This window comes from Apis cerana, linkage group LG12, assembly GCF_029169275.1.
Source record: "Apis cerana isolate GH-2021 linkage group LG12, AcerK_1.0, whole genome shotgun sequence".
Classification (NCBI taxonomy): Eukaryota; Metazoa; Arthropoda; class Insecta; order Hymenoptera; family Apidae; genus Apis; species Apis cerana.
Genome location: NC_083863.1, coordinates 7,165,043 through 7,190,658, shown reverse-complemented (window position 1 = coordinate 7,190,658; position 25,616 = coordinate 7,165,043). Strand labels below are relative to the sequence as shown.

Here is a 25,616-nt window from a genome sequence, read left to right as displayed (position 1 = left end):
TATTTTTATTAAATGAATGATTATATTGTTAAATAAAATTATAAAACAAATTCTTACCTATCATCACCTACTATAATGAATGGTAATTTATTATTAAACGCAAGTTTAGTTAATTTATATTTCTTTCTATTAACAACTGGTTGACTGCATATTGGTCTGTATTTATTAACATTCAAATCAAAAACTGTAACTTTTCCATCATTTGAAACACAAGCTAATACTGTTGAACTATATGGTGCCCATTGAACATCTCCAATTGGAACATTAAGATCAAACATAAAAAGAGGTTCCCTATAAAAAATTTATAACATTAATGAATATGAGAAAAAAATAAAAAGTTAAATAATTATAAGTGATAATTGATATTAACATTCTGTCATCTTCCCATATTTTTATTCTCCAATCACCAGAACAACTTGCAAATATACTAGAATTGAATTTATTGTAAACTATTTGATAGATTGGCATGTTATGTGCTTCGTTATAAGTACTCATATAAACACTACTATATGCTGTATTACATTTATAAATTGTTCCTTCTTCTGTTCCAACTAAGAATATATTTTGATTCGTAGGATGAAATGCAAAACATGTTCCACAACCTAATAAATTAAATTAAAATTTATTAAAGTAAAGAAAAATATTAATTATATAAAATATATTTTAGTGTAATTATATAAAATTACCTTTTAGTGTAATCATAGTTCCATCTGGTCCAGGTATTGGTGGTCTATCCAGAAAAAGAGTCATTACAGTTGTCAAACCAAGATCATTTTGATTTAATATCCAGTAGTTTATTTTCCCATCAATGCTAACACTGTAGAATGCTAATTTACCTTCTTCTGTATCTGGTGCCCAATGTACCTTGGATATTATATTAATATTCAATATATTAAATTTTTTAAAATTTTGAACAATTTTACAATAAAAATATGATATTAAATTTCTTTATTAATAATAAACAAACCTCCCACACAATACCTCCATGTTTTTGAATAACATCATTGCTTCTATATTGAGGAGTTGAAGGTGGCAACATTATATTATAAACAGCAACAGAACCATCCATAGTACCTTTAATTGAAAGTATAAGTATCATTATAAAAATGTAAGATTTTTTATTTTTTTATATTTTACATATTTTATTACCAATAACTAAAAGATGTGGATGTTGTTCACTAAAATCCAAACACATTACTGGTGAGTCAGTTGAACAAATCCATTCTGGATATGATGGATTTTTTAAAGTAAATAAACATACTTTTCCATTTGTTATCAAACTACTAAATGACACTGAAATATGTATATATATATATATAATAATTATATATATAATAATATTTTTTGTATAATTAAATTTGAATATTTTTTACTAACTTGCTCCATATGAAACTGCAAATAAATCATAATATCTATTATTGAAGCATAAATATGTAACATCATGTTTGTTAGTTTTTTCATAACGAAATTTCCATAAGGGTAATAATGAACCTTCAGTTTTAAATTCATCACTTGGATCATCCCAATATCTATAGTCTAATGATATTTATATAAAACAAATATTATTAAATAAAATATTATTTTGAAAATAATTTAATTGAAATATCAACCTTGAGCTATTTCATCAAAAATATTTTGATTCACCATTCGTTCTAATGTTTTTGCAGCTTGTATCATTCTATATGATATTGCATCAGATTCTGTCTGAGCTTTTTTCTTTATATCCTCTTTTTTCAATGGAAGTGGAACTCTTCTTTCTTTTTCTTTTTCACGTTGTTGTTGAGCAAAATCTTCCTAAAATATATATTAGTCATATTTTTAATTCATACAAATGATTTCAAAATAGTTTAAAAAAAATATATACCTGGTACTCATCAAATATTGTCCATTGAAAAACATGAGTATTAAATAATTCGGTTGGAGGTGGTATTGTTTGAGTACTTGTTTCCTATAAATAATATAAATTTATTATTTCTATAAATAATATAAATGTAATTAAACAAATTATATTTAACATTTAACATTACTTACTCGCATAGGATTAGTATAAGTTAAAGCAGCCCTTTCACAGAAATTAAATTGATTTGGTATTTTTTTTGGTTTTACTCTTTCAATTTCTTCCTCCTCTTCATGTTCATGTTCATGCTCATGCTCATGTTCATGTTCTTTTGGCTCTTCAGTTTTTTGTTAATAATTATTAGTAAAAGGAATTTTGAATTAATTTTTATTTTGAATATTTAAAGAAGTATATATAAAAAAGTTTTTTAGTTCTTTCATTATTATTTTACCTTCTGGCTTTTTTATTTCCTCTACCATCACTACTTCTTCTTCTTCTTCAATTTCCTCTTCTTCTTCTTCTAACAAAATAGGTTCTTCTAAAGGTGTTTCCACTACAATAAGATAGTCAATATTTTGAATAAAATATTAAATTAATTGTAAGTTTTTTTAATAGTTTTTATGAAAGTTTACCAACAAGTTCTCCTACTAATTGCATTTTGGCTTCCTCAGAATCTTTGTGCAATATTAATCCAGGTATACTTAAAAATGTTACTAAATGTGGTGGAGGAGGTAACATTATGAATGTTTTTAATTTCCATGACCACTCCACTAAAGAATCTGGAATTCTTGTGTTATGTATAGTTAAAACTCTAGCAAATTCTTCTTGTAATTCCTAAAATTTTATCAAATTTATTTGAAAACACATAATTCATATGAAGTTTTAATAATGAAAACATACATACTACATCAGTTAATTGTAATTGATCTTCTGGCTTTAAAAAAATTTTTCCTCGTAACCAATCTATATCAGCACCTATGTCCATACGGCTTCTTAAGAAGCTTATATGCTAAATATAAATAGCAAATGATTATTATTAATTTTTTATTATATGTATAATTTTATAATAATAATAGATTTTTAAATATCAGAAATTATATTATCATAATCAAATGAAAAATACATATGAAGTACTAACTCTTGTTATCTCTTTTGTTGGCATTGTATCTGCCATTCTAGATGCTGTTTTCTTTAATGATGATGTATACATAATTTTTAAGTTGAAAATTATCTAATATTCAACTACACATAGAAATATTATAAATTGATATATAATATTATAATATTATAAATATTATAAATGATTAATGTATCATGTGTATTATATTTATTATATTACCTAATATATATTTTATTATTAATATAATAGTTTATTTTTACAATTTTTAATTTTTTTATTATTAATATTGTGAATTTAATTTTTTTTGTTATGTTTATATATTTACTCAAATTCTTTTAATTTAAAGAATATAAAAATTTTTGATTCTAAAAAGATCTAGAATTTCATTTATATGATTTGTATTAATTAAATATGCTTTTGTAATAGATAACTGGGAAACTGTTAATACAGTAAACATATGTCAGAAAACTAAATGAAAACTAAACTGAAGTTCTTTATATCTTTGTCTTTTCAATAAATATACAAAGAAATAAATTCTGGTTTCCTAGGAAACATACTATATTACCATAACATTTAAATATTATTTGTTTTAAGAAAATAATTATTTCATATGATATAATCATTATATTCAGATTGTATTATAATATTATAAAAAAGAATTAAAGTTTTTAAAATTCCTTACTTAATTTTGTGTTAGTATATACATATATTAATAAATTTAAAATTATATTTGAATAGATAAAGGATAAAGTATAATATATTTAATTGTAAATTTATATATATAATTTAAAAGTAGAATATTTATTTATAATATTACATTTTAAGAAAGAGAAATATTTTTAAAATATGTTATGTTACATATGGTTATATAGAGGAAAGAAAATCAATAATGGAGCATACCATGATAATGTAAGCATGTTTTCTACTTGTAGATAAGTCAGGATAGCTTACAAATATTTGTGAGTAAAATTTTTAAATTATCTTTTATTAAATAAAATTTTACATAATAAAATTTTATATATTGGTGTATTATATATTTATAAATTGTATTATATTTCAGAATAAATTATTATTTTATAAGTACTTGTTCAAAGTACTTGTGTATAAAAAAATGAAATTTAAATTAAAGATGGATTTTATCCATTATTAAGTATTTAAGTATTCAGAGGTATTATTTTGACAGTTATTTAAAAAATATTATTTTTATATGTTATTATATATAAGAATTTTTTATTATTAATTTAAAAATCTCTTATTTCAGATGAATTGGAGGTATTAATTTTTAATTTGGTATATATTTTTATTTTGTGATGGAAGATAGTGGAATTGACAGTGACCCAAAAACTACTAATCATGTAGAAGATGAAAGAATTTTTTTGGTAAATATATAATTTTAAATGTATTTTATTACAATAAAAATGAAATAAAAGAAAAAATAAAAAGCATATACATTTTATATTTTAGGGAAGCGATAGCAGTTGTAGTAGCAATCAGACACAAACATCTCAGCATAATTCTACTACTAAACAATTACAAAAGAAACTTGGTATTATTGTTAATTATGATCTAGAAATATGATAATGTTTACAATTTTTTTCATATGATATTTATTTTGAATAGAGGCACGGATTGAACAAGCTAAACGTATTCAACGTAATTCAGATTATGTAAAATTGCCAAAATATGATAAGAGTTGTGGGGCTGCTACGAGTGCTGCTGGTTTGATTTCTATTCAAAGACTTCCTGTACCAAATAAAAATAAAGAACATCTTCCTCTTGTTGAATATTGGCATAGTGATAGTGAAAGGTTGTTAAAGATTTATGTATATATATATATATATATATATATATATATATACACATGTTCATTTCAACATTTTTCATTATTATATATATTTATATATATTATGCTTTTAGTGAAGGAGAAATGACACTTTTTCGAACAACTAAATCAAAAGATTCTTCTAAACATAAACAAGATCTTACTGATACATTTAGTATTGAAGAAATGAGTGAAGAAAGTGAAGATTCTTTGAACTTAGGACCTGCACAACCATCTCCGGAGCTCAAATTTATGAAATCTTATAAGTGCACTGGTGATTGCTTTCGTTGTCAATGTCATATATTATAATTTGTTGTATATATGCCTTAAGATGTTATGTTATAAATTATTTATTTTTTATGTATTATTAAGTTAATCTTTCAAAGTTTCATGTAATTATATAATGAGATTTTATATATTGAATCATGAAAATTAAATATATCAGATATTTACAGTATGTAAATTACAATTTATTATTTGTTTAATTTTTATATTAAAAATTTATTTATGTTAAAAATTAATTAAAAAGTAATTAAAAATTAAATGTTCCAATGATTGAGATAATGGCTCGTCTTATTCGTGACTAAAGTAATTATTTTAGGAATATTATTCAAATAATTTCTCAATTGTATATCGGCAAATCTCGCAACATCTATTTTGTATGAAACTGCAATAGATATATCCGTTGCTGTCACTTCAGGATATTACTTAAGCTTTAAAACATTGCTAATAGTGCTGTGAGAAAATTATAAATTAATAAAATAATGGTAATTTATTATGCTATAAATTTTATTAATATTAATATTATATAATTATTAATATCATATAAACATATTTTTGATATAATTTATATAATATATAATATTAATATTAATATTAATATTAATATAATATATAGATATAGTATATAAATTATATTAATATAATATATGGATTATATTAAATATCAAATATATAATGTTCATCATAGGTTTTTAATTACTTTTTATTTTAAAACATTTTTTAAAATATTTTATTTGATTTTACATTTTTTTTGCATTATAAAAATTTTTATAATTTCTCTTATTTCAATGGCAAATTAGTATTTTTATTATATATTTTTTTCCATAAAAAATACTGGCATTATTTAATACTAGCATTATTAAAAGAATATATACAAATCTTATATCTCTGTGTGTACACATTTGTATATTTCCTGAGGAAATGCAGTCTCCTTTGTAATGCGCAATTTATTTCATAATCTAGATCGTCTTCGGAGAAAAAAGACAGTGTAATTTATTTCTTATCTTCTATGAGTAACAATTTGACTACATTTTATACCGTTATAGAAGCTTCCTTTCTGTATATTCCCACTCTTTATATCTCTTTTATCTGATTTGTTGCATATTGTGAGTGTATCTAGAAAAATTTTAAAAATTCCTCGAGCTATATGCGATACAGAATGTTATTATATATTATCGCAAGTATATCTTTCAAATATATACATCTGTACTTATATTTTTTTTTGTATTTATAATTTATTTATTGTATTTTATATATTATTGTTGTATATTGTTGTATATTGTTGTATATTATTTTATATATTTATTGTATTTTATATTTATAATTTATTTTGATAAATTATTATCATTTTTTATTAATTTGTATATTTAATATTTAATCCATTATTTGACAGTTAAAAATAGTTACTCGTTCATTCGATTGTATATATTCGAATTTCGTGTATTGTCTTTATTTTGCATTTCTCATTCTTCACGTTTAATATGCCTTTATTCTTTATTTTATTCACTTGGATAAGTGCAGTTTCAGAATGCATACAATGAACAAAGATACATAAAAAGAACAAAATTAGCATAAGAAAGGAAAATTCTTAAATTTCAATAAATGTATATGAATACTAGCAATTATATATATTCTGTTTAACTACAGTTATATATCTAAAGAAATGTGTATTTTAATCAGAATTGTTTCAAATAAACATTATGGCAAGTAATACATTAATTTAAAATATGAAGATTTCTCTTAATGTAATTAAAATAATAATGTATAATGCAAATAAGATATGATATAAATTTATATCAATACAATTAAATGGCAATTTTAAACAAAATTTTTTATAAAGGTCAAATTGTATTTATTATATTAATTCAGATTCGATAAATACATATACTAATAAACATTACGGTTATTCGTAGAAACATCTTGGCACGATGCAAGTATACCTACTTTCCATGAGTTCATTGTTCGCGACCTAGCAGCTATAAATGCATTTGTATAGAGTTCTTATTGCGATCTCTTGTCAATGAAAAGAATTTTTTTCTTGAAATATTTTCAACTAATTAAAAATAACATATTAAATAAAGAGGAGAGTAGAAAAAAAAATTATGGAAATTTTTACGTAAGTAATTTAAATGTAATACTTTATACACAAGTATTGCTATATATAGATTTTTATATTTTGCAGAAATAAATTGGTGTATTTACGAAGATATTTTTTTCGAGGCAGATACTGCGTATGTAAACTTCATTTCGTGGAATAAGAATATCGGCAATTGGACTGTTAATTAATGGCTCATACGTTTTAAATTTATTCTTCTCTCTGATATTCTGACCAGTTCAATTTTTAATGAAGCCCACCGTCGTGGATCTTACAGGGAGAAATTAACAACCTCTTTTACACGGACATGGTGTTTGGCTATGTGTGATACTGTATACAGGGTGAAACGTTTATCTTTCTACATGAACATTATAATTAAAATTTAAATAATTTTTACGAACAACTTGAAAATGTATAAAACAAATTTGTGAGTATATAATATTGATTTTCAAACATTATGAAATATATATTTATTTATCCGTTTCATGAAACTTTTAACAAATTATATATTTTCAGTAATTTTTAATCGAAATAGCGATATTTTTTAAATCTATGATCGAGATTATCAATCTTCTATGCTTTACGGTATAAATGTTAGGATAAATTTATAAATAGAAAATAATCATGGATTTTTAAAACGACACTCTGTATACGTAGACTTAGTATTCGTAGTACTCGCAAACTGATATACGAGATACATTGCGTATGAATATTTAAATCCACCTGGTTTCTCTCGTATTGCTCTCGTATGTATAACATTATATGAGAAAGATGTATTCATAGGATGCGTCGTCAACACTGTTGGTACGGTCATAAATTATACGAGAATTATTGCGTATTTTGTAACCAATTTGAAGTAATAAATTTCATCCCCTTGGCGAACGTGACAATCTGTAATATGAATGCCGCTAATATCTTTTCATTTATTCATACGAAAGGCGAAAGAGAGGTAACTTTGCTTCATAAACGAGATTCCAGCCAACGATATTGTCACGATATTGTATCAAGTTATTAGAGATTAACTTAACAAATTAATTGAAATTTATTTAATTATTGTCCATTTTAACATCTAGATTATCAATTTTTCTATGACCATATTTGATGATTTATATGCATTTTAAAATATGCATTTATAAATTTTATATCAATGCACGACGAGGCATTGAAAAAGATTATCATCTTTTTTTCATTCTTAGTTTACGAAGATTTTACAAACCTGAGGTATGCGTGTTAAGTTAATTAGATTCTACCTGACAAATTTCTCAGTACGTAGTCTTTCGTTTTCTTTTTCTTTTAACAAACTGATCTTTTTTTTCACGTGAAAGTTAGTGTGAATGTAAATGATTTAACAACGTAAAAAAATAATTTAAATCTTTCATTTAATAACAATTTCTGTCATTTACAGATAGATTTCAAGAAAGAAAGATTAGAGGATTATAAATATTTTGGCGATGATCTTGATTTTGATACATAACTTCATTTCTAATAAATAAACTAATCTAACGATACATTACGATATAGTAATCAGCAGAGGTGCCGATTTCTCGGGCCACCGCAGCTAAACTTCAGCTTCGTATCTAACCCCAAACCAGTAGAACCGGATTTCGTGAGAATATGTCCCCCAAGGCTTGAAAAAAGAAGCGTCTAAAATAAAGACGCATAGAAGAATTTCATTGGTACGTAGTGCCATGTTTAGACTTTATTAAATCACCCGCGATTTTTTTCTTAGATATGTTTTGAAAGTTATTCCAAATCTCATCCTATAACATCGAATAACACTAATAAAATCCAAGTATAAATAATAAATAAAATACAATAATAATTCGTCGCTTGAAGTCATTCATAACCACGCCGGAAATGTCTTAAACTTGTAGCGACTATTAGAAAGATACAAGTCTGTCGTCTCCAGACTAGACCGAACAATAAAGTATTGTGAATTCTTCATTCGTGAGAAAAATGGTTGAACAGTGGCTCATTAGAGGAAGATACATTTTACGATCTTCTATACTATTCTATGACTTTAGAAAAAAAATTGACTACCTGTGAGACCAACACGATCTTTATTTCCTCATTTTATTCTGTTACATACTTATTTCACAGATAATACATCAAATCGCTTTCCCATTATCCTACAATAATATTAAAACATGGCAATTCTTCTATCAATCATAATGGAAACCGTGTTTTTCTTCTCGCAGCATGAAAATTACTCGGCGGGATCGTCTCTGCGGTCAGGGATTACGTATCGTGATTGGAAGTGCATCGATCGTTCATTTCCTTGTCAGGGTGAAAAACGAACACGGATCGTTTGCCTTTCGTAGTGGACAGATGAAGCGAGATAAAGCGGAATAGAGGAACGCAAAGGACGAAGACAAAACCACTTTGACCATTACTCTCGAGTTTCGTGTCGATAATTTTTAAGATCGATGCGGTTCGCGATCCTCGGAATACCAAGTTACACCGGCATCGGGACGTCACTGTGCGCGAGGATCGGTCGCGAAAACAACGATATCCGATCGATCGAGACTACGCCAATGTATCTGGTCCCGTAACGGGGCTCGAACTACGGTCCGCTGCTCCGCGTACTCGAAACCCATCGCTTCCTGTACCAACGACTTTTTTTTTCTCTCTTTCTGTCTCTCTCGAACGACCGGGCTTAATTAAATACCGGTAGAGCGAAGCATCCGTGTCTTCTTCGCGAAGAGGTTACGCTTACGTGATTTCGACGCGCGATTTTACTTTGCTAAGGATAGGGGTGGAGGAAGAGACGGTGAGAAATCGCTGCCGATAGGGAAATGTAGGTAACGAACGAATCCGCGACTGCTTTCGTGCAGGAAACTGCTTAGAAGCGGTCGGCGGATGGTTTACAGATGTTGGGCAACATTTGCACGCTATTCAAGATTGGTAATCATAAAAAAGGGAGATAGCGTGGGAGGGTGATTGAAAATTTGATAGGGTTAAAAATGTGAATTTTTTTAAAGTTGAATTGGAAACGTGCGTCGAATGAGAAACGAATAAAGGAAGATAGAACACGTATTGATTTTTTCATTATATATGTTTTTAAAATTCGATTTTCCAAGAATCGATTACATTTTGGTTGGTTGCAGGGATTCGAAGAAATATTTATTACACATCGTGCATTTTTATTGGTGAACATGTTAGGCATTGAAATTGATATATAGAATGAGGAGAAATTCTGACGTCTGATTATGCTGTAAGAAAGTAGTATGTATTATTAATAAAATAATTATTTAAATTTTCTATTCTATGTATGCAAAAATCGACCTCTATACATTGGAAAGAAAAAGAAAAGATGCAAATAAGAATGATGCATACTTATACAGCCGGGCAATGCTTACGCATACATACGCTCATATAAAAGGACCTGTCTCCATGAATGAAGTCAAGTGAGGCCACGTGACACCAAGAACGACGTAAGGAACGTGCGCGTGAAAAGCGCGCCGGTGGTTTACGCGCGACATCGAATGTTCAGTGATAGGCCAACGGATGGCGCGGATGTCGCGTGGCGGCTGCTTGAAACACCTGACTGTCGCCTCGCAGTGTAGCATGGACTCGTGTGGCGCACACTTCTTTTAAAAGTGGTAGCACGCGCGGTTTCGAATATTTGCTTTTATTTTCGGCGTATTCAATTACGTAGACGCGAGTGACAGTTGACGAGTGTATAATGTTTGCCGATTGACAATCCTTCGTGTGATATGAATCGAGAGAACGAAGAGAATTCGCGAAATTTCACCGACCTAGAGTTTCTCATCCGTGAACGGTGCACTCGTTTCGTACGCGGGGTTCTGTCCTATGCGCAGTAATTATGACAATTCGTTCGATCTGCGCACGTATCGAATTTGTGGCGTCAAAGGGACAACTTCGCGTTGTATCGACAAAGAAAATTTAAACGCGGAGAAATAATGCGTGAATCACAATCGAAATAATTTGTGCGAATTTTTTAATCGTGTTTTGTCCTATTATCATCGTGTTTATCGCGTTTTTAATAATATGCGAGGATTAGCATTCGGTACACGATTGCGGTATTCGAACTTCCCGCTTCGAGCGTTCGATATTTTCGAGCTTTCCTCATCGAAATTCCGATTCTCGCGGTTTGCGAAAATGTGATCGAATGGCGTGTCCCGCGTCGTGCGACGGATTTTTCGTGCCCGGAAAACGCATATTTTCGCGATCAAAATGACGGTGAACCGATCGGTGGTAACAATAGTGTTAATATTAGTGACTTTTGTGATTGTGTTAGTGCATATGAAGGATGTGACGACACTGGAATACGACAATCTTCTTTTGGCAAACGAGACCAACGCCAGGCATCGCGTCCATACAGGTCAGTCAATGATTTTCTTTTCGACATCGAATCTTTTATTTAACACTGTTTGATTCTTAATCGTATGATAACTTTGTTCGTTATTAAGATTTTGCATTAATGAATTTAAGAAACGTTTATGTGCGTATGAAGGGTAGTCATATTTCCAAGAATTTTCGAAGTCAAATGTTGTGTTCATCTCTTTAAAAAATGTAAATAGAACTGTAATTATAGATAAAAATTTCTGAGAAATTGATTTCGTAGTAGCGAGCACAACGTGTTTATAAACAGGATCGAAATAGTTTAGAATACATTAAACTTCGAATAATACGTTTCTTTCGTGGATTCAATTGTATGTGTGCAGTTTACATGTATTTTTATATTGAGAAATTTCGAAGACGCCATCTATGAACTATAAATTATATTTCACACGCATACATACATACAATGTTTTTCAATTGAACTCGTTATGGACACATTTTTTTCTTTTTCTTTTTATTTTTCTCTATCACTTTAATTTTCTAATTAATTATTTTCACTCATTTTATTATATTCATAATATATATACACGGATTTTCAATTTTAGTATTTATAATCGTTGTTTCAGGACGTTGTTTGTAATTTTAATTTTTCATCCTAATTCTTTGAATATGTATAACAAAAAGAAATGTTTATTTCTCGAAAAGGAATCAAATTTTCATGACAACGCCCTCTCATCGATGATTTTATACACATTATAATTTGCATCGAATGTCACCGCTCATTTAAATTATCGAAAGTGTCGCGATTATGGTTATTGCACAATGTTACGGTCCTTTTTTAAAATGTTACGATCTTATAGAAAAAAAGATATTAGCAATGTTAATTACATTTATTATTTTGTACATCCATTATATTTTCTTTTCAATTATATATTACATATGCAACGTTTCATAATTATCATAAAAAAAGTCGATATTTTCTTATTCGTTATTTTTTTCACATTGAATGAGATTCTTTTCGAAATTCTTCGTCGTAAAACAATAATATACGTAACATTTATGAACGTTTTTCGTTTGCGGCAATTGCACTCTCTCGAAATCAACGGTATGACGGTGAATGCTTGAACTTTGTTACTCGTCTTTTGCCGGGGAAGAATGACCTTTGCTCTAACGCTTCTGTGAAAGTATTATACGTTCGCCGAGTAAGGCCTTGTGCCTTTCCGAAGTCTATCTTCTAACGCACACCTACTTTTCACGGGGAAAATTTCATTTTCCCTTTCTGTTTCCAGAAATCTTCGTCTTATTTTATTTTCACGTATCTCCCTGTATTTTTTGATTTATGAAATTATTTAAAAATAGAAGTATAAAACGTGAATATGTCACGCGCGTTAAAAAACGGGTAAAACTATTGTATATTGTAATTTATTATCATGAACATAATTTCTGATGCTGATTCTTAATATAAAACGTGATTCAGATATTTTCAGAATAAATTTTCATTAAAATATTTTTTATTTTTAGATTTTTAGAAGTTTTTTATTTTTTCTTCTTTACATCTGTTACAAATTTTCAATTAGTAATAAACTACTTAGTAATTTTTAATAGGAATAAAGCGCGAATATGAATGAATGCGATATCAAAAATTTATAGTTTTACATAGAATAGGAACGAATCTTGGTCTGTACGAATTATTTAATCGTTCGTAATTTAACATAAAAAAAGGAACGAGTTTGCAGGATAAATTGACTCTCTTAAAGTGGAATTGAGCAAGTGCAATTGAAATGCATCGTCCTCGATAATTCACATCAAAGTAACATCTGAAGTAACATCCGTAGTAAAAAGATTACATAATTCTCAGGAAAAATCGTTTCGCTGTTTAGTTTTAATTGTGTCCATTATATTAGAGAAAGTTTTAACTTGTATAGTTAATTTACAACATGATCGCCTTAATTTTTCAACGATCTTTCTTAAACTCGCCGAATTCAAATGAAATTTCGAAAAGTACAGGTAAAATATTACTTAAATTTTCCTTCTCGTTTTTAATTTATAAAATCTACAAAATTACAAATTTTGTAGATTTTATTACTCGTAATTCTTTTCTGCTGAACTCACTCTCTCTGTACTCACGTCTCATTTTCGAATTATTTTTTCAAAAAATAAGAAAATTCGTATGCATGACTCCTCACTCCTCAATTTAATTACATCTACGTGTACAATCCAACCTGATTCTTTTACCAAAGAGTTAAACGGTGATTAACGCGTACACCACCACGCCTAGAAAAATTTCTCACGCCAGAAAAGAATTCGGCGACCGTGGTTGGATCGTGTCCATCAACTTAATCGCGCCCGTTTAATTTGCATTCGCTTAGAAAGGCGGAAATGCGTTTCTGTTCGTGTCCACAAAGGTGTCGCATGCCAACTCGATGAACTCTCAAAACAGACTAACTGTGCGTGCAAATTACTCGCGTGATCGCGCTTTCTATCGACGTACAAAATGTTAAATAGAATTTGACGCGGTGCCACATTGAAACGTATATACGGGATCATTAATCAGCCGAACGATAATTAAGTCGAAATTCTCCGTTTAAAAGATCTTCGTGCATACACGGTGTTGCCGGTGTGAAACAACACAGGATGTATGGTGTAACCTGGACGTGTTGAAACCCGTGCTACAACGAAATTGATTCAGAGACATTCTAACCGAGTGATCGCGAACAATCGAGGATTTTTCTTTTTCTCTTTCTCTCTTTTTTTTAAATTTAATAAGGCAAACAGTTACGCATGTATCCGTCTTCTATCGTTGCTGATTGAAAGATTCGTAACGAAATCGATCCTTTTTCTATTTTTTTAAGAAAAATATATGTATATAGATCTATTTGTACATAATTTTTATCCGGTATCGAATTTAATAATTTAATTTAATTTAACTCTTAGGATTTTTATAATTTTTAGTCAAAATTAATATGGATTGTCACGATTCCAATTGGACCAATTTTTCTTTGATCTTTAGTTCTATTTTTATAAGAATTTTCCTGATCGATTATTTTAATTTTTTTTTTTTTTTACAATTTTTAGAACATTTTACAATAGAAAACGCTAAGTTGCGAATATATCAACAGCAATTTCATAGTATCAATTTATTAGGATGCTTTATCTAATTAACTCTTTATTGTTGAAACGTAGCCGCGATTTTCGCAGGATGAGAGAATCAAACAAGTTGGCAAGTTATTTTAGTACGTGCGACAGTGTCTGGCACATCTGATGCATATGCATGCACTAAACGTAAACGTGCTGCCAGCGTAGAGTTCTTTTTCAACCTTGGTTACGAATGGTATACCGTGTACGTGTCGAGCCTGTTGTTAAGAGGATGGAATCGTACGAATCCTGCCAACGATTAACTGTACGAACCTGATGCGCTCCAAGCGTTTGTTTAACGAAACATTTACGATTTACATTTACGATTCGTTAGCGTTATTTATGATTTGGAACGGGTTCGTTAATAAATCATTCGACAGTAAGTATATGCGAGCATAACGCGCGATTGCTTCCCTCTTTGTTCGCGACAGTTGCCTGCTGTGTTATTAATTAATTCTTTTTTTTTTGCGCGCGCGCGTTAGCAGTTAAACCTGTTGTTTTTCGAAAAACGTTGATGCAAATCGGTGGATAGGAGATCGAATATCTCTTCAATATTGTCATTTCAAAATTAATCGATATTAGAAAGAATCGAGTATAATCCAAAGGAAAATTATCTTTTTCGCAAAGACCTTGAATAAAATGAAGAAAGAGATAGGAATAGGTAAGATGTACGCATATTTCTTTTTAAAACATTACATCCAATTTTTAATAATTTCGCGCTCGGCACAAAATCTTTCCTCGATATTGCAATTTATCTCGTTTCTATTGTGTTTCAAAATCTTATCTAAAAGATACGAGGGTTCGTAGAAGCGAAGGAAATAAAATAAAAGATGGAGACGAAGGAAGCGCCATGCTACGATACAATGTGTAAGAACGTTTTGTGCGTTTTGATAAGAGAGGATCTACGTACTTACAAGATCGTGAACGGACTTCTTATCTATTTTCAACGTATGTGTAGCTAGTTACAAGCGAAAAGGCAAATAGGATAAAAGAGCGGGTTTCGTGTTAGAACTCCAGGAAGCCTCGAAAGATTAATGTACACGCGATGTTAGGTGATTGAGGAAGAGATTTAATTAAGATTAACCCCACCACATTAGATGATTCCTCTCTAATTTACAAGTACGCAGTATTACGCTGTTATGGAATAATATGATTTATCGTTCTATCGTTATTATACCACGAGATTCCGTAACTAATAATTGAGAAGCTTTTCGAAAAAAAGAATCCTCTCTTTAATTATTAACACACTTTTCATTCATAAGCTAAAAATTCAATAATTATCCACTAGTTGCAACAAGCTAAGTCTTAAGGATGAATAGTTTTAAAGTTGTCTCGTTACGTTCCTCAATTATTGCGTATTTCATGCGCATGTTACGTGTACGGTCGTGTAATGGAATGCAAAGATTTCAAGGTTTCGTCTATTTAACTACGGACAGTTTTGCCTTATTTGTATGTATTGGATACACCAATCTGATCCGAACGAGATTTAAGTCGCGATAAATCATGCATATCTGCCGTTGAAAGTTGGACAGTAAACCAGTTCTCCTGCATTATTGACTTTTTCCTGACGATTTTATCGCTGCATAAGAGATCTGTCTGCATAAGAGATTAAAATTTCGCCAATTTTTACGATCGTCGACTCGATTTCGTGAAATTTTACTTTGAAAAAGATCTAGAAATTTAGGATACATTAAGAGATACATCCATTTGAGCATAAGATTCTCGAGGATCGATCTCGAGAGTCGTTAATTAATTAGGTCGAGAAGTGAAAGTTACTTTTAACCCAATTATAAAAAAAATTACTTTCAAGATCAACTCCGAGGAGCTTTTCCTTAAATGGATTCACTTAAAATGACGATAATTAGAATTATCTCTCAATGCCGTCGAAATCAGGGTTTTATATATATTATATATATTGTATATCTCGAATTCAGCGTTAATTCGTTAATCATTTACAACGATACAATCGATCATTCACGAGCGAATCCATATAATATAATTCAATTTACATTCAATAAGCTTGACCACGTTTTCTCTTACCTCGTTTGCATATCGCCTTATACAAAATGAAGTGCGAACTCGAGCAAACTTGCTTGAAAAAAAAACATGGCATATCTTTGCGCAGTGTGTTTTAGTAACGAGACGAGTTTTCTCGCGTGTTACCATTTTCTGCACGAGTTCCCCCCTCTCTTTCTCTCTCTCTCCCTTTTTTTTCTTCTCTCTTTTCGGGTTCGAGCTTTACGAGCTGAGCAAAATACGATCCTTGGCACGTTCGAAGGGTGCAATTTTACCACCGATCGCGATTAGGGACATTAACTTCTTTTTTAGGACCAAATATGGCTTTGGATTCTTCTCGATGGGATACGCAAGTCCACCAGTTACGCTCGTTTCGCTCCCGTTATTATACAGAACAATGAATAGTTAAGATCTCTTTATTGCCAAGCCACCGGGGCTGTGCTCGTTTCGATGCTTTCCTCTTTTGCCTTTATCTCTTTTCGAGAGACATTGAAAACATTCCGGTTTAAGATTCTTTTTTCTTCAAACAATAGGATTAGGTGGAATAAAATCACCATCGAAGGTGAACTCCATAGTAAGATGAATCTTTTATTATTATTATATATTATATTACTTGTTAGATTTTAATCAATCGTTCAAGGGCGATATTCAATTTTTTTTCTAATAATCGGACTTTAAAAATTCAATTAAAATTGAGAGTCCCATCCTTGTTGAAATTCTATAATGATCGTGAATCCACGTAGAAAAATAACGTCTCTGTTACATGAGCGAGAAAAAAATATATCATCAGGTGCACAATTGGTAAATAAAGAGAGACGGTGGGAAACACGGGATCGGTGAAAACATTGGCGAGGAAAAGGCGTCGGTTCCGTGGCTATGGTCGAGCAATAAATCGCTGCCGTGAGACAGTAATTATCGTCCTCGGCGATATTTTTCGCTTTATTGTATGTCGTGCTCGAAGGAATGCGGTTTTTCTCGCCTCGTTTTGACGTTCTGATACCCCTTCCCTATTGTGGTCCTCTGTTCGAGATTTTGCCAATATTGACAGTACAATGGCTCCGGCGAAAACATTGTCAACGTTTCACCAACGTAACCTCTCGAGACATGCACGTCGTTATAAAGGGATGACAGGCGCGTGAATTTGTTAAATCGATGGAGAAAAAAGATTTTCTTTCTTGTCTCTTCTTCGCTAAGATCGATAGGAAATAAATTTTAACGATAGAAATTCTTGGTGATTCGTGGAACGATTTTAGGTAAAAGTAAAAAAAAAAAAAAAGGAAAAGAAAAGGATAATTTGAGAAAGATAGAACGATGTTTCGCTATATTTGAGAAGAATTATCGTTGGGAGTTTGTGTATAGATGAACGTGAATGCGAGTGCATATTTGCGAAGAAAAGGGTGTGGAGCGTAGATATACTCTGTATAATATTATGTTAATGCTTATATCTGATATAATTGAGAATAAATATAAAAGTTGGCGTGTTCATTTTTCAATTTATTTCGAAATATTTCCTTCTTATATATATAAAAATTTTTTATCGGTGTGTATATCATTATTTGTTATTTCGGATCCATTTATTAATTTTTGTATCTAAAGATTTTTAAGTCTCGAATGCCTGCAAGTTGCAGTCGAATAAAACAGTATATGATTCGTGCTTGTTCACGTTGCTCCGTGGCTCGAGTTTATGATTACGGTCGTTGCAATAAATGGGTAACAGTAGGACTAAAAGAGACGAGATTTGCACAAATGGCAATGGTGGCAATTAAAAAGGTAGTCAGGTAAAATGACGATTATCGAGAGTCGAGAGTATATACACAGGTGAATGTAAATGCTGGTTAGACCGAGTATAGTCGGATACTCAGGATGAAATGGGTGTGTGGAATAGACGTTCTGCAATACCTGACTCGCGCTCTGTCTTAAGATAGGAATGAAATAAACGTATTTCACGCGATAATCTTTTTCTCACTCTTGCCACTTCAAATGTAAATTTTGACACAGGGATTTAAGATAATATTCGAAATTAGTTGGCGCCCCATGAGGGGAGAATCTATGAGTGCCTATAAGAACACAAGGAGTACACTCATTCTCAAACTATCCACCGTCTATTTATTAGAAGAATAAAATATCAAATTCGCTGTAATGTTACGCGATACGCATAGCTCGGATGGAAAAGATAACATTCCAAACTTCAAACTCGAGAACTAGATTTTCCACATTTGTCAACGCGGCTCGCAATCTACCTATTCTACACCTAGTTTCTGCGGTCGACAACCGATAGATAACAAAAATAGAAAGAATGGAAGGGATCGAATAATGTTGATAAGATCGATGAATCGTGGGTGGGAGAAAGAATTTTTTTAGTAACGTTATACCCATTGTCCGCACTTGTGTACCATTTGCAATGTTGAAGTCGGGAGAATGGCATGGCGATTAGATTACCTTTGGTATGGTAATATAAACGGAGAACTTCTTCATCGGTGGACTCGCGTCTTCGTAATTAAGTAAAAATAATAAACTCCGCGATAATAACCGGTCGGTACGTTAAAGCACGCAATGCCGACATCAAGGTCTCTCTATTTATTAAAGCGACGAGGGAGCGCATCAGGTACTAAAACGCTACAATTACCCGCGATTCGTGTTCTGTGACGTGGTACGGGCATAGAAGCTACGGGCAAATCACCGGCACGCTTGCTTGCCAGAAACGATCACGCGTCGCGTTGATTAAGAATAAAACAAAGAGCGTCGATACCACGTACATGTTGACTTGGCCGTGCTCGGACGATTAAAGGAGCGTGTTCTGACATTTTCCCCTTCGACTCCACTCGTGTTATCGAATCGATTTTTTAAATGGAATAATTAACGACACAATCATTATTTATTTTTGCCTTTTTATTTCTTTCTTTTTACATTTGTAAATTTGTTTGATTTGCTTCGTTTCTATAATTCGTTCGTAAAATAGTCGAACAGGATGATCCCTGAAAGATGAATTTCTAGTTGGGCAATTTCTAGTTTTTCTAGAATTTCTAGAATTTCTAGTTGGATAGGATGGATAGGTATTTCAAATATTGGAAATACACATAGTTCACCGAGATTTTAAAGATAGTTTGAAGAAGTTTTTGAAGGGGCGATCGATCCCGGGAGATTGCAAGGATTGGACAATCTAGGCATTGGATGTTCGGAATAGGGGATATGAGGATGAATATGAATTGAACATCCGGTGTGGTAGCTTGCTTAGTCGACGTACACGACGCGTATAAGGTGCACAGGTGAAGCGGGATCTCGGGTGGTAAACGGATGCCACTCTCCTCTTTCCTCCTTCTGTCTCGTTCGCCATTTTATACGATACGAGTTGTGAGTCGTTGTGGTCCTCTTGCTGAATACGCGCACGGTTTATACCGGTCACTCGCATCCTGTGTCATTATCCATCATTACGAAGCTGGACAACGGTGAGGAATCGCCTCTGTCGGGATCCGGCGTGCCGTGTAAAACCCCTTCCTCCTCCTCCTCTTCCTCCTCCTTTTCTTTTTTTCTCTCCTCGGTCACTTTTGTTGATCGCTGCCCCTGGCCAGCCTCGGCGATGTTTGCGGTGTGACTCTGATAATAGGTATTGGCCGAGCCAAGAATTACAACGTTTATTTTGGGGACCGTTGGAAATTGGTTGAATTTATGCGTATGTTTTGCTTCGAAGAATCGCGATCGATGTCGCTTGTGCGCTCGTTGAAATCTCTCCTGTAGATTATTTTTATTCTTCTACGATCTTCTATTGGCATTGTGTTGGGCGAGAAGAAAATTGCGGAATTTATTTCGAGAAATATGATGGAAATCGGTGGAATTCGATATATTTGGAAACAATTCATACTTGGTTAATTTCTTTACAATTTACAATTATTATATTTGAATTATCAATAAAAACAGGATAAATCAGAATTCGATGCATCATTCTTTCAGTCCGCGCCACCTCGTCATTTTTCTTCAGGTCCGATTACACCCCTATATCATTTACTCTTTATCTCAGGCTCCTTTTTAATCGGTGACAGCCCCTCAAATTCGTGCGATAACACCTCAGTCTGTAAATATTCCGCCGCAAACACGCGTACCGGCCTCTCTTTCTCGTGATACGAAGCATTAAAGTCTCTTACATGGTATTCCCAGTTGGTTGGCTCACCTCTTGTTATGTCCTGCTGTTGAAGGTGGTTGCTGGTATATGGGGGGGTTCCGATGATTACACCAACCAGCTCGGTCAGCCGAGATAGCCAGGCCAAGCATCTACTCCCCTCGTGGATGCTTTATTTTCCCAATAAGTGCTCGGTCAGGTGATAGATTTTTCTCTGCTTTTTTTCCCCTCCATCCCAAGATCGGCAAAGAATATTTCGATTTTACCGCCACGCGAGATGGTTCAACGTAAGAGGAAACGTGCAATTTTTACGAATTTGCGGGTATATACGGTTTCAATTTTACGGTTATTGGTTGTTACATTTACGATATCGATACGGTCGGAGGTTTTTTGCAACGGAAATAGTATCATTTAGAATCAACTTTTCGCCTAACTTCTGAACATCGGCGTTGCACGAGGAAATATCGATGATATTCGATGATATTAAATGTCTTGGAAGTGATCTTCCCGTCGTGTATATTTTTCGTGTATAATTTCACTATCGTGGAATTTACGATCGACAATGCACGACGATCAAATCGAGATTAGTGTAATCCGTATATTCTGCGAAGAAAGGGAAGTAGGAAACAGTTGGGAGGTTCAACTGGAAATTTTTCTGGTAGCGTTAATTGTGATATATCGCTGTATAAAGTATATCTATAATAGAACACCTGCAGCGATGGCTTTTCAGGCATTCGATGATTTATTTAAACGTTAGCGGGGTCGTCCCCCCTCTCCTCCCCCCTCCTCTTCGTCTCTCTTTGGAAAATTTATTGAACAAGATTTTAAAGAGCAATGGGAATCTAGAAGTTTTACTTCGTAAACATATTTCATTCCGCGCGCGAACACAAGCGAGTTTTGCCGCTTGCGCATGGGGGAATAATTTTTTCAACCGCACAATTTATTTCCAACCTCAAATATATTAAGCAGGGAAAAACGACCTGTGGAGGAAATTTCCGTCCGAGCTTATAAACTTAAACTCGCGTAAACGGTAACAGATTTTTTTTTTCTTTTTACAGACGTGACGTAATAATTAGCATTTCATGCGAAAACGTTGCGCTATTTTAAAACTCGTTACGTTGATCTTAATATATATTATGCCGTCGTAGAGGAGAAATATTGGGAAACAAGGTTGAAAGAGAAGCGCAAGAAGAACGAGATGCTCGTTCGAGATAGAGATTCTTTGTCTTGGAGCACAATACATAGATTATTTAAACAATTCTTCCTCCTTCGATGCGCGGTTTCGTTTTATTACTATTATTATTTTTATTAATATATTTTCATAAACGATGAATCGAAAAGCACATTAATTCCTTCTACTCGTTTCGAAAGGAACAAAAATATGCGTGTCTTAATGTATAATAGTAAGTGCTTTTCTTAGAAAAGCAATTAACAATCAATTCCCCGAGAGATTTTCACGAGATTCCAAAGCAATTGGTATTTAAATTTTTTTTTTAGAGTTGATTGCAATTTGCATATCATTTCGAGCTTCTAAAGTAGTCGTCGTTCGCGTGTTCTGCTCCGTTTTAATCAGAAATAGCGGATGACTGCGCGACAGCACGTAGCTATAATCGCCGCGATTCTAAACAGGTTTTCAAGGGAGGCCGGATGAAAAATCGCCGGGACACCGGTGTATTTCTCAGAATCTACCACCGATCGGACTTGAAATCGAGATTGGATAGCCGCGCTCGTTCCATTTTTCTATCCCATTTTGCGCCGCCGAATGGATTTTCTTTTTCCGATCGTTGCTCGCGAACAAGTCAAACTGGAATCTCGTTAAAATTTGACTGATTCAAATCAAAACATGGATAAAAATTTGAGAATTTTATTTTTTTTCGTTCAGAAATCGTCCTAACCTCCTTAGAGACCGATCCTCCAAAGGTGTTCGAGGAATGTGTCAACGTTTTACATAAATAACGCGAAAAAGTTACGTCACCCGCTCGATTGCGAAACTGAAAATGTAATGTCTGTGGTAGGACGGTGCACGATCGCATTGTTGTTTCAGCTCACGAGGCGGACGATAGAACCGCTCTGTTATAGAACAGCTCGGGACGATCCATCAACCGGATCGAGGGAGACGAGCAAAAAGCTCTCAAACTTGTCTAAACCGATTGCGCGGAGCAGCTCTCACGGTTCACCGCGACCGTTCATTTCAGATAAGCGACGAGTGGCGTTCGTCTCCATTTTTATCGCGTCAACCCCATACGCGATCTCCGCACACGGAGGACGCGTGTTCGCCAATGTAATAGTAGATAGGATCGCGCGTGTGCGTGAGCTTATGCCGCTCGACGATACGCCGGTCCCGTGGACCTGTTCATCCTCGGCCTTTATAGACGATAATGTCTTCTTGGAATGTTGCCTCCCTTTGCGCGCCTCCACGGCATTTCGATCGATGCCTGAGTTCGATGCAAAAATAGAGACCACCGCGTAAATGCAGTGGAATTCTCGAAAAAGAGAATTTGAAATTGAGAGAGAGAGATATTTTCGATCGATGCATTTTGCGCGATTTAAAGAAAATAAGGAAATAAAGGATTGAATAGGATAGGTAATTTTAAATGGCGAGACTTAACAATCTACCTCGTTGAGATGAAGGCGATGAAAAGAGATTAAGAGATAAACAGGTAATTTTGTCTGACTTTTTCTATCGTATTTTCGTCTCGTGGCAGAAAGTAAGTGTTATTTTCGATGGTTCAACAGGTAGAGGAGGAATTATAGGACGAGTTTCGAGAAAGTGTTTGCCGTCCGTCATCGAGTTTTTATAGGCGTATGCATAGTTCGCATTAACGCATTTTTTTAATGCTCGTAAATCGTTCCCCTCCGATGAAAATGTCGATAAACGACTTTTCTTTCTCTCGCGACAAAAGAATTCACGCACGATGCTATAATATCAGCAATATTATAATATTCATTATTCACGAATGGTTAAAAAATTTATCCTCTTTCCGAGAAATATTGTTTTACATGGACGCGTCAAATATTTTTTTTACATAACACAACATTTATCTATCCTTTGTTTCTCATATTTCTCAACTTTGATTATAGGCACAAGGGTTAATATTAATTACAGGGAACCAGAGGATATCTCCTGATTGAAAATTTCACCTGTTTTCGCGCTCAACTACCTCGGTACCCTCGAAACGGTTAATTTCATCATTTCATCGTTGCGTGAAACGTTTGTTCTTGCACGCGTAGGCAACCGAAACTTTTCCTCCTTGAGCCAGTATTGCGGTCGTTGCACGTACTATTTAAGAAGATCGTGGAAGCGAGCTAAAATGCCTCTCAATGGCCATTTACGCAAGCCGAAAAACGCTCTTGTCTCCTACCGTCTCATTATCGTTTCACGAAGCAAAAAAGGCGTTGCCAATGCTTCTCCTCCCCTGTCCCTACCCCGTGTTTCCCCCATTTCCCCGCAATTTTTCCTTCCTATAATTTTCGTACCTCAGAGAAATCGGGAACGCTTTCCACGTTTTTTTGCATTACTGTTCATTGGCATGGTTGACCATCGCGACGATGTTGAGGCTAATTGTACGTGTAATTGTGTCATCACCGTCAGCCAGCACCGTCATTAAATATTTCGTTTCGACATCCGTGCATGCCTCCTCGTCACGGTTTAGGAAAATGAGGTTATGGCAATTCTGTCTTGGAAGCAGTTTATTCGTTATTTACGGTTGTTGTTTCCGCTAATGTTTAATTATAAGGTATTTGGAATTTCGTAAATTTCGATTTCGATTTTTTCAAATTTTCATTTGTGGATTTACGTACGTGGATCGTTCGAAAAGTATATCGCGTTTAAATATAGATAGATTTTTTTCTTTTCGATTTCAATGATGCATCGAGTATAAATCGAAGGCAAGCGTGCGTCGCTTGCGTTGTAAATTAATTAGGCGAGCGCCTTGTCACACTTTAATTATTGATCGACTGCTCGACGTTCCACGTCTTCCACAAATTCCACTCGGTATCGTTTCGACCAGATATCTATCTACTTCTTCATCCAACAGTTTCATCTTGTTTATAAAAAACTGGAATGGAAAATCGTCTCATTCTTGAGAAGAATTTTTTGCATGCTGTCTGCAATCGATATAATGAAGATAAATCATGCGAAGTGGTTCATCACACGGTTCTTTTTCAGATCTGTTGACGTCTTGTTACGCGGTGATGATGCAGCAATATCCGATGATCGAGTAGAACTGGAACAAATTATATCTTTATGTCTTTTTTCATCATCTTCTTATCGCATACGTTCACTTATTCACAGACGATTCTATTTTTATACGCGAGTCACATTTATCCAATCGAGGTTAATTCTTTCTGAAGAATTAAAAATTAATCCAATCCAGTTCGATCCGATTGATAGAAATTGAAACATCCTTAAAAAAAAAGAAAAAAGAAAAAAAAAGAAAGAAAAGAAGAAAGATAAAGATTAAGTAATTTAATTAAATTTGTCAAATGAAACTGTCCAAGTGAGTAACAAAACTTCTGGAAGAAAAAAATAGTAAATAGATACAAATCTTTTAATTGTTTAACAGTTGATGCATTAACAGTTATTCCGATTTAAATCTCGGCTAGAAACACAGGTTTCGTTCCTCGAACGTTAACCACAAGGTGAGCCCCGTCTTTACGAACCACTTAATAATTTCTGCTTTACGAGACCGACGTATTACAACCTCTACACTTCCAACGTGCTTCGCTACTCGAGGAAACTAGCTTTTTATCGTCGACCGCGGCCTCCTCTCTGTCCGAGCTGCACACGCGTCATCATAGGATCTGTTATAATGGTAAAAGTAATTGCACGAACTTGTAAGCCGAACCAGTCTCTCTCTCTCTTTCTCTCTCTTTTTCTCTCGTTTCAAA

General features: G+C 32.8%; 3 protein-coding genes across 5 annotated transcripts in view; 2 read left to right on the top strand and 1 right to left on the bottom strand.

Annotated features, from left to right (window-relative positions):
• LOC108004231 (dynein intermediate chain 2, ciliary) overlaps positions 1-25,616 on the bottom strand; it is a 31,926-nt gene that overhangs the window by 788 nt on the left and 5,522 nt on the right. Inside the window, exons 1-14 of one of the 2 annotated variants that reach the window (XM_028669935.2) lie at positions 3,177-3,362; positions 2,976-3,079; positions 2,742-2,846; positions 2,470-2,671; positions 2,289-2,390; positions 2,032-2,174; positions 1,865-1,948; positions 1,611-1,794; positions 1,378-1,536; positions 1,150-1,293; positions 968-1,074; positions 687-864; positions 371-602; positions 58-291 (exon numbers count right to left, since the gene is read on the bottom strand). In XM_028669935.2, the coding sequence (XP_028525736.1) occupies positions 58-291; positions 371-602; positions 687-864; positions 968-1,074; positions 1,150-1,293; positions 1,378-1,536; positions 1,611-1,794; positions 1,865-1,948; positions 2,032-2,174; positions 2,289-2,390; positions 2,470-2,671; positions 2,742-2,846; positions 2,976-3,047 (1,946 nt within the window). In that variant the 5' untranslated portion in view covers positions 3,048-3,079; positions 3,177-3,362. Of the gene's footprint in view, positions 1-57; positions 292-370; positions 603-686; positions 865-967; positions 1,075-1,149; positions 1,294-1,377; positions 1,537-1,610; positions 1,795-1,864; positions 1,949-2,031; positions 2,175-2,288; positions 2,391-2,469; positions 2,672-2,741; positions 2,847-2,975; positions 3,080-3,176; positions 3,363-25,616 lie in introns of those variants that run through there. The other variant, XM_062082813.1, reaches the window with a different exon arrangement.
• Positions 3,830-5,242, top strand: LOC108004233 (uncharacterized). The gene is made up of 6 exons (XM_017066991.3): positions 3,830-3,916; positions 4,018-4,125; positions 4,219-4,336; positions 4,422-4,503; positions 4,578-4,764; positions 4,875-5,242. Exons 3-6 carry the CDS (start codon positions 4,268-4,270, stop codon positions 5,086-5,088), a joined length of 552 nt encoding a protein of 183 aa, XP_016922480.1. The 5' UTR covers positions 3,830-3,916; positions 4,018-4,125; positions 4,219-4,267; the 3' UTR covers positions 5,089-5,242.
• Positions 10,706-25,616, top strand: part of LOC108004235 (platelet binding protein GspB-like) — a 166,048-nt gene continuing 151,137 nt past the window's right edge. Inside the window, exon 1 of one of the 2 annotated variants that reach the window (XM_062082806.1) lies at positions 10,706-11,501. In XM_062082806.1, coding sequence (XP_061938790.1) covers positions 11,354-11,501 — 148 coding nt within the window. In that variant the 5' untranslated portion in view covers positions 10,706-11,353. The remainder of the gene's footprint in view (positions 11,502-25,616) is intronic. The other variant, XM_062082809.1, reaches the window with a different exon arrangement.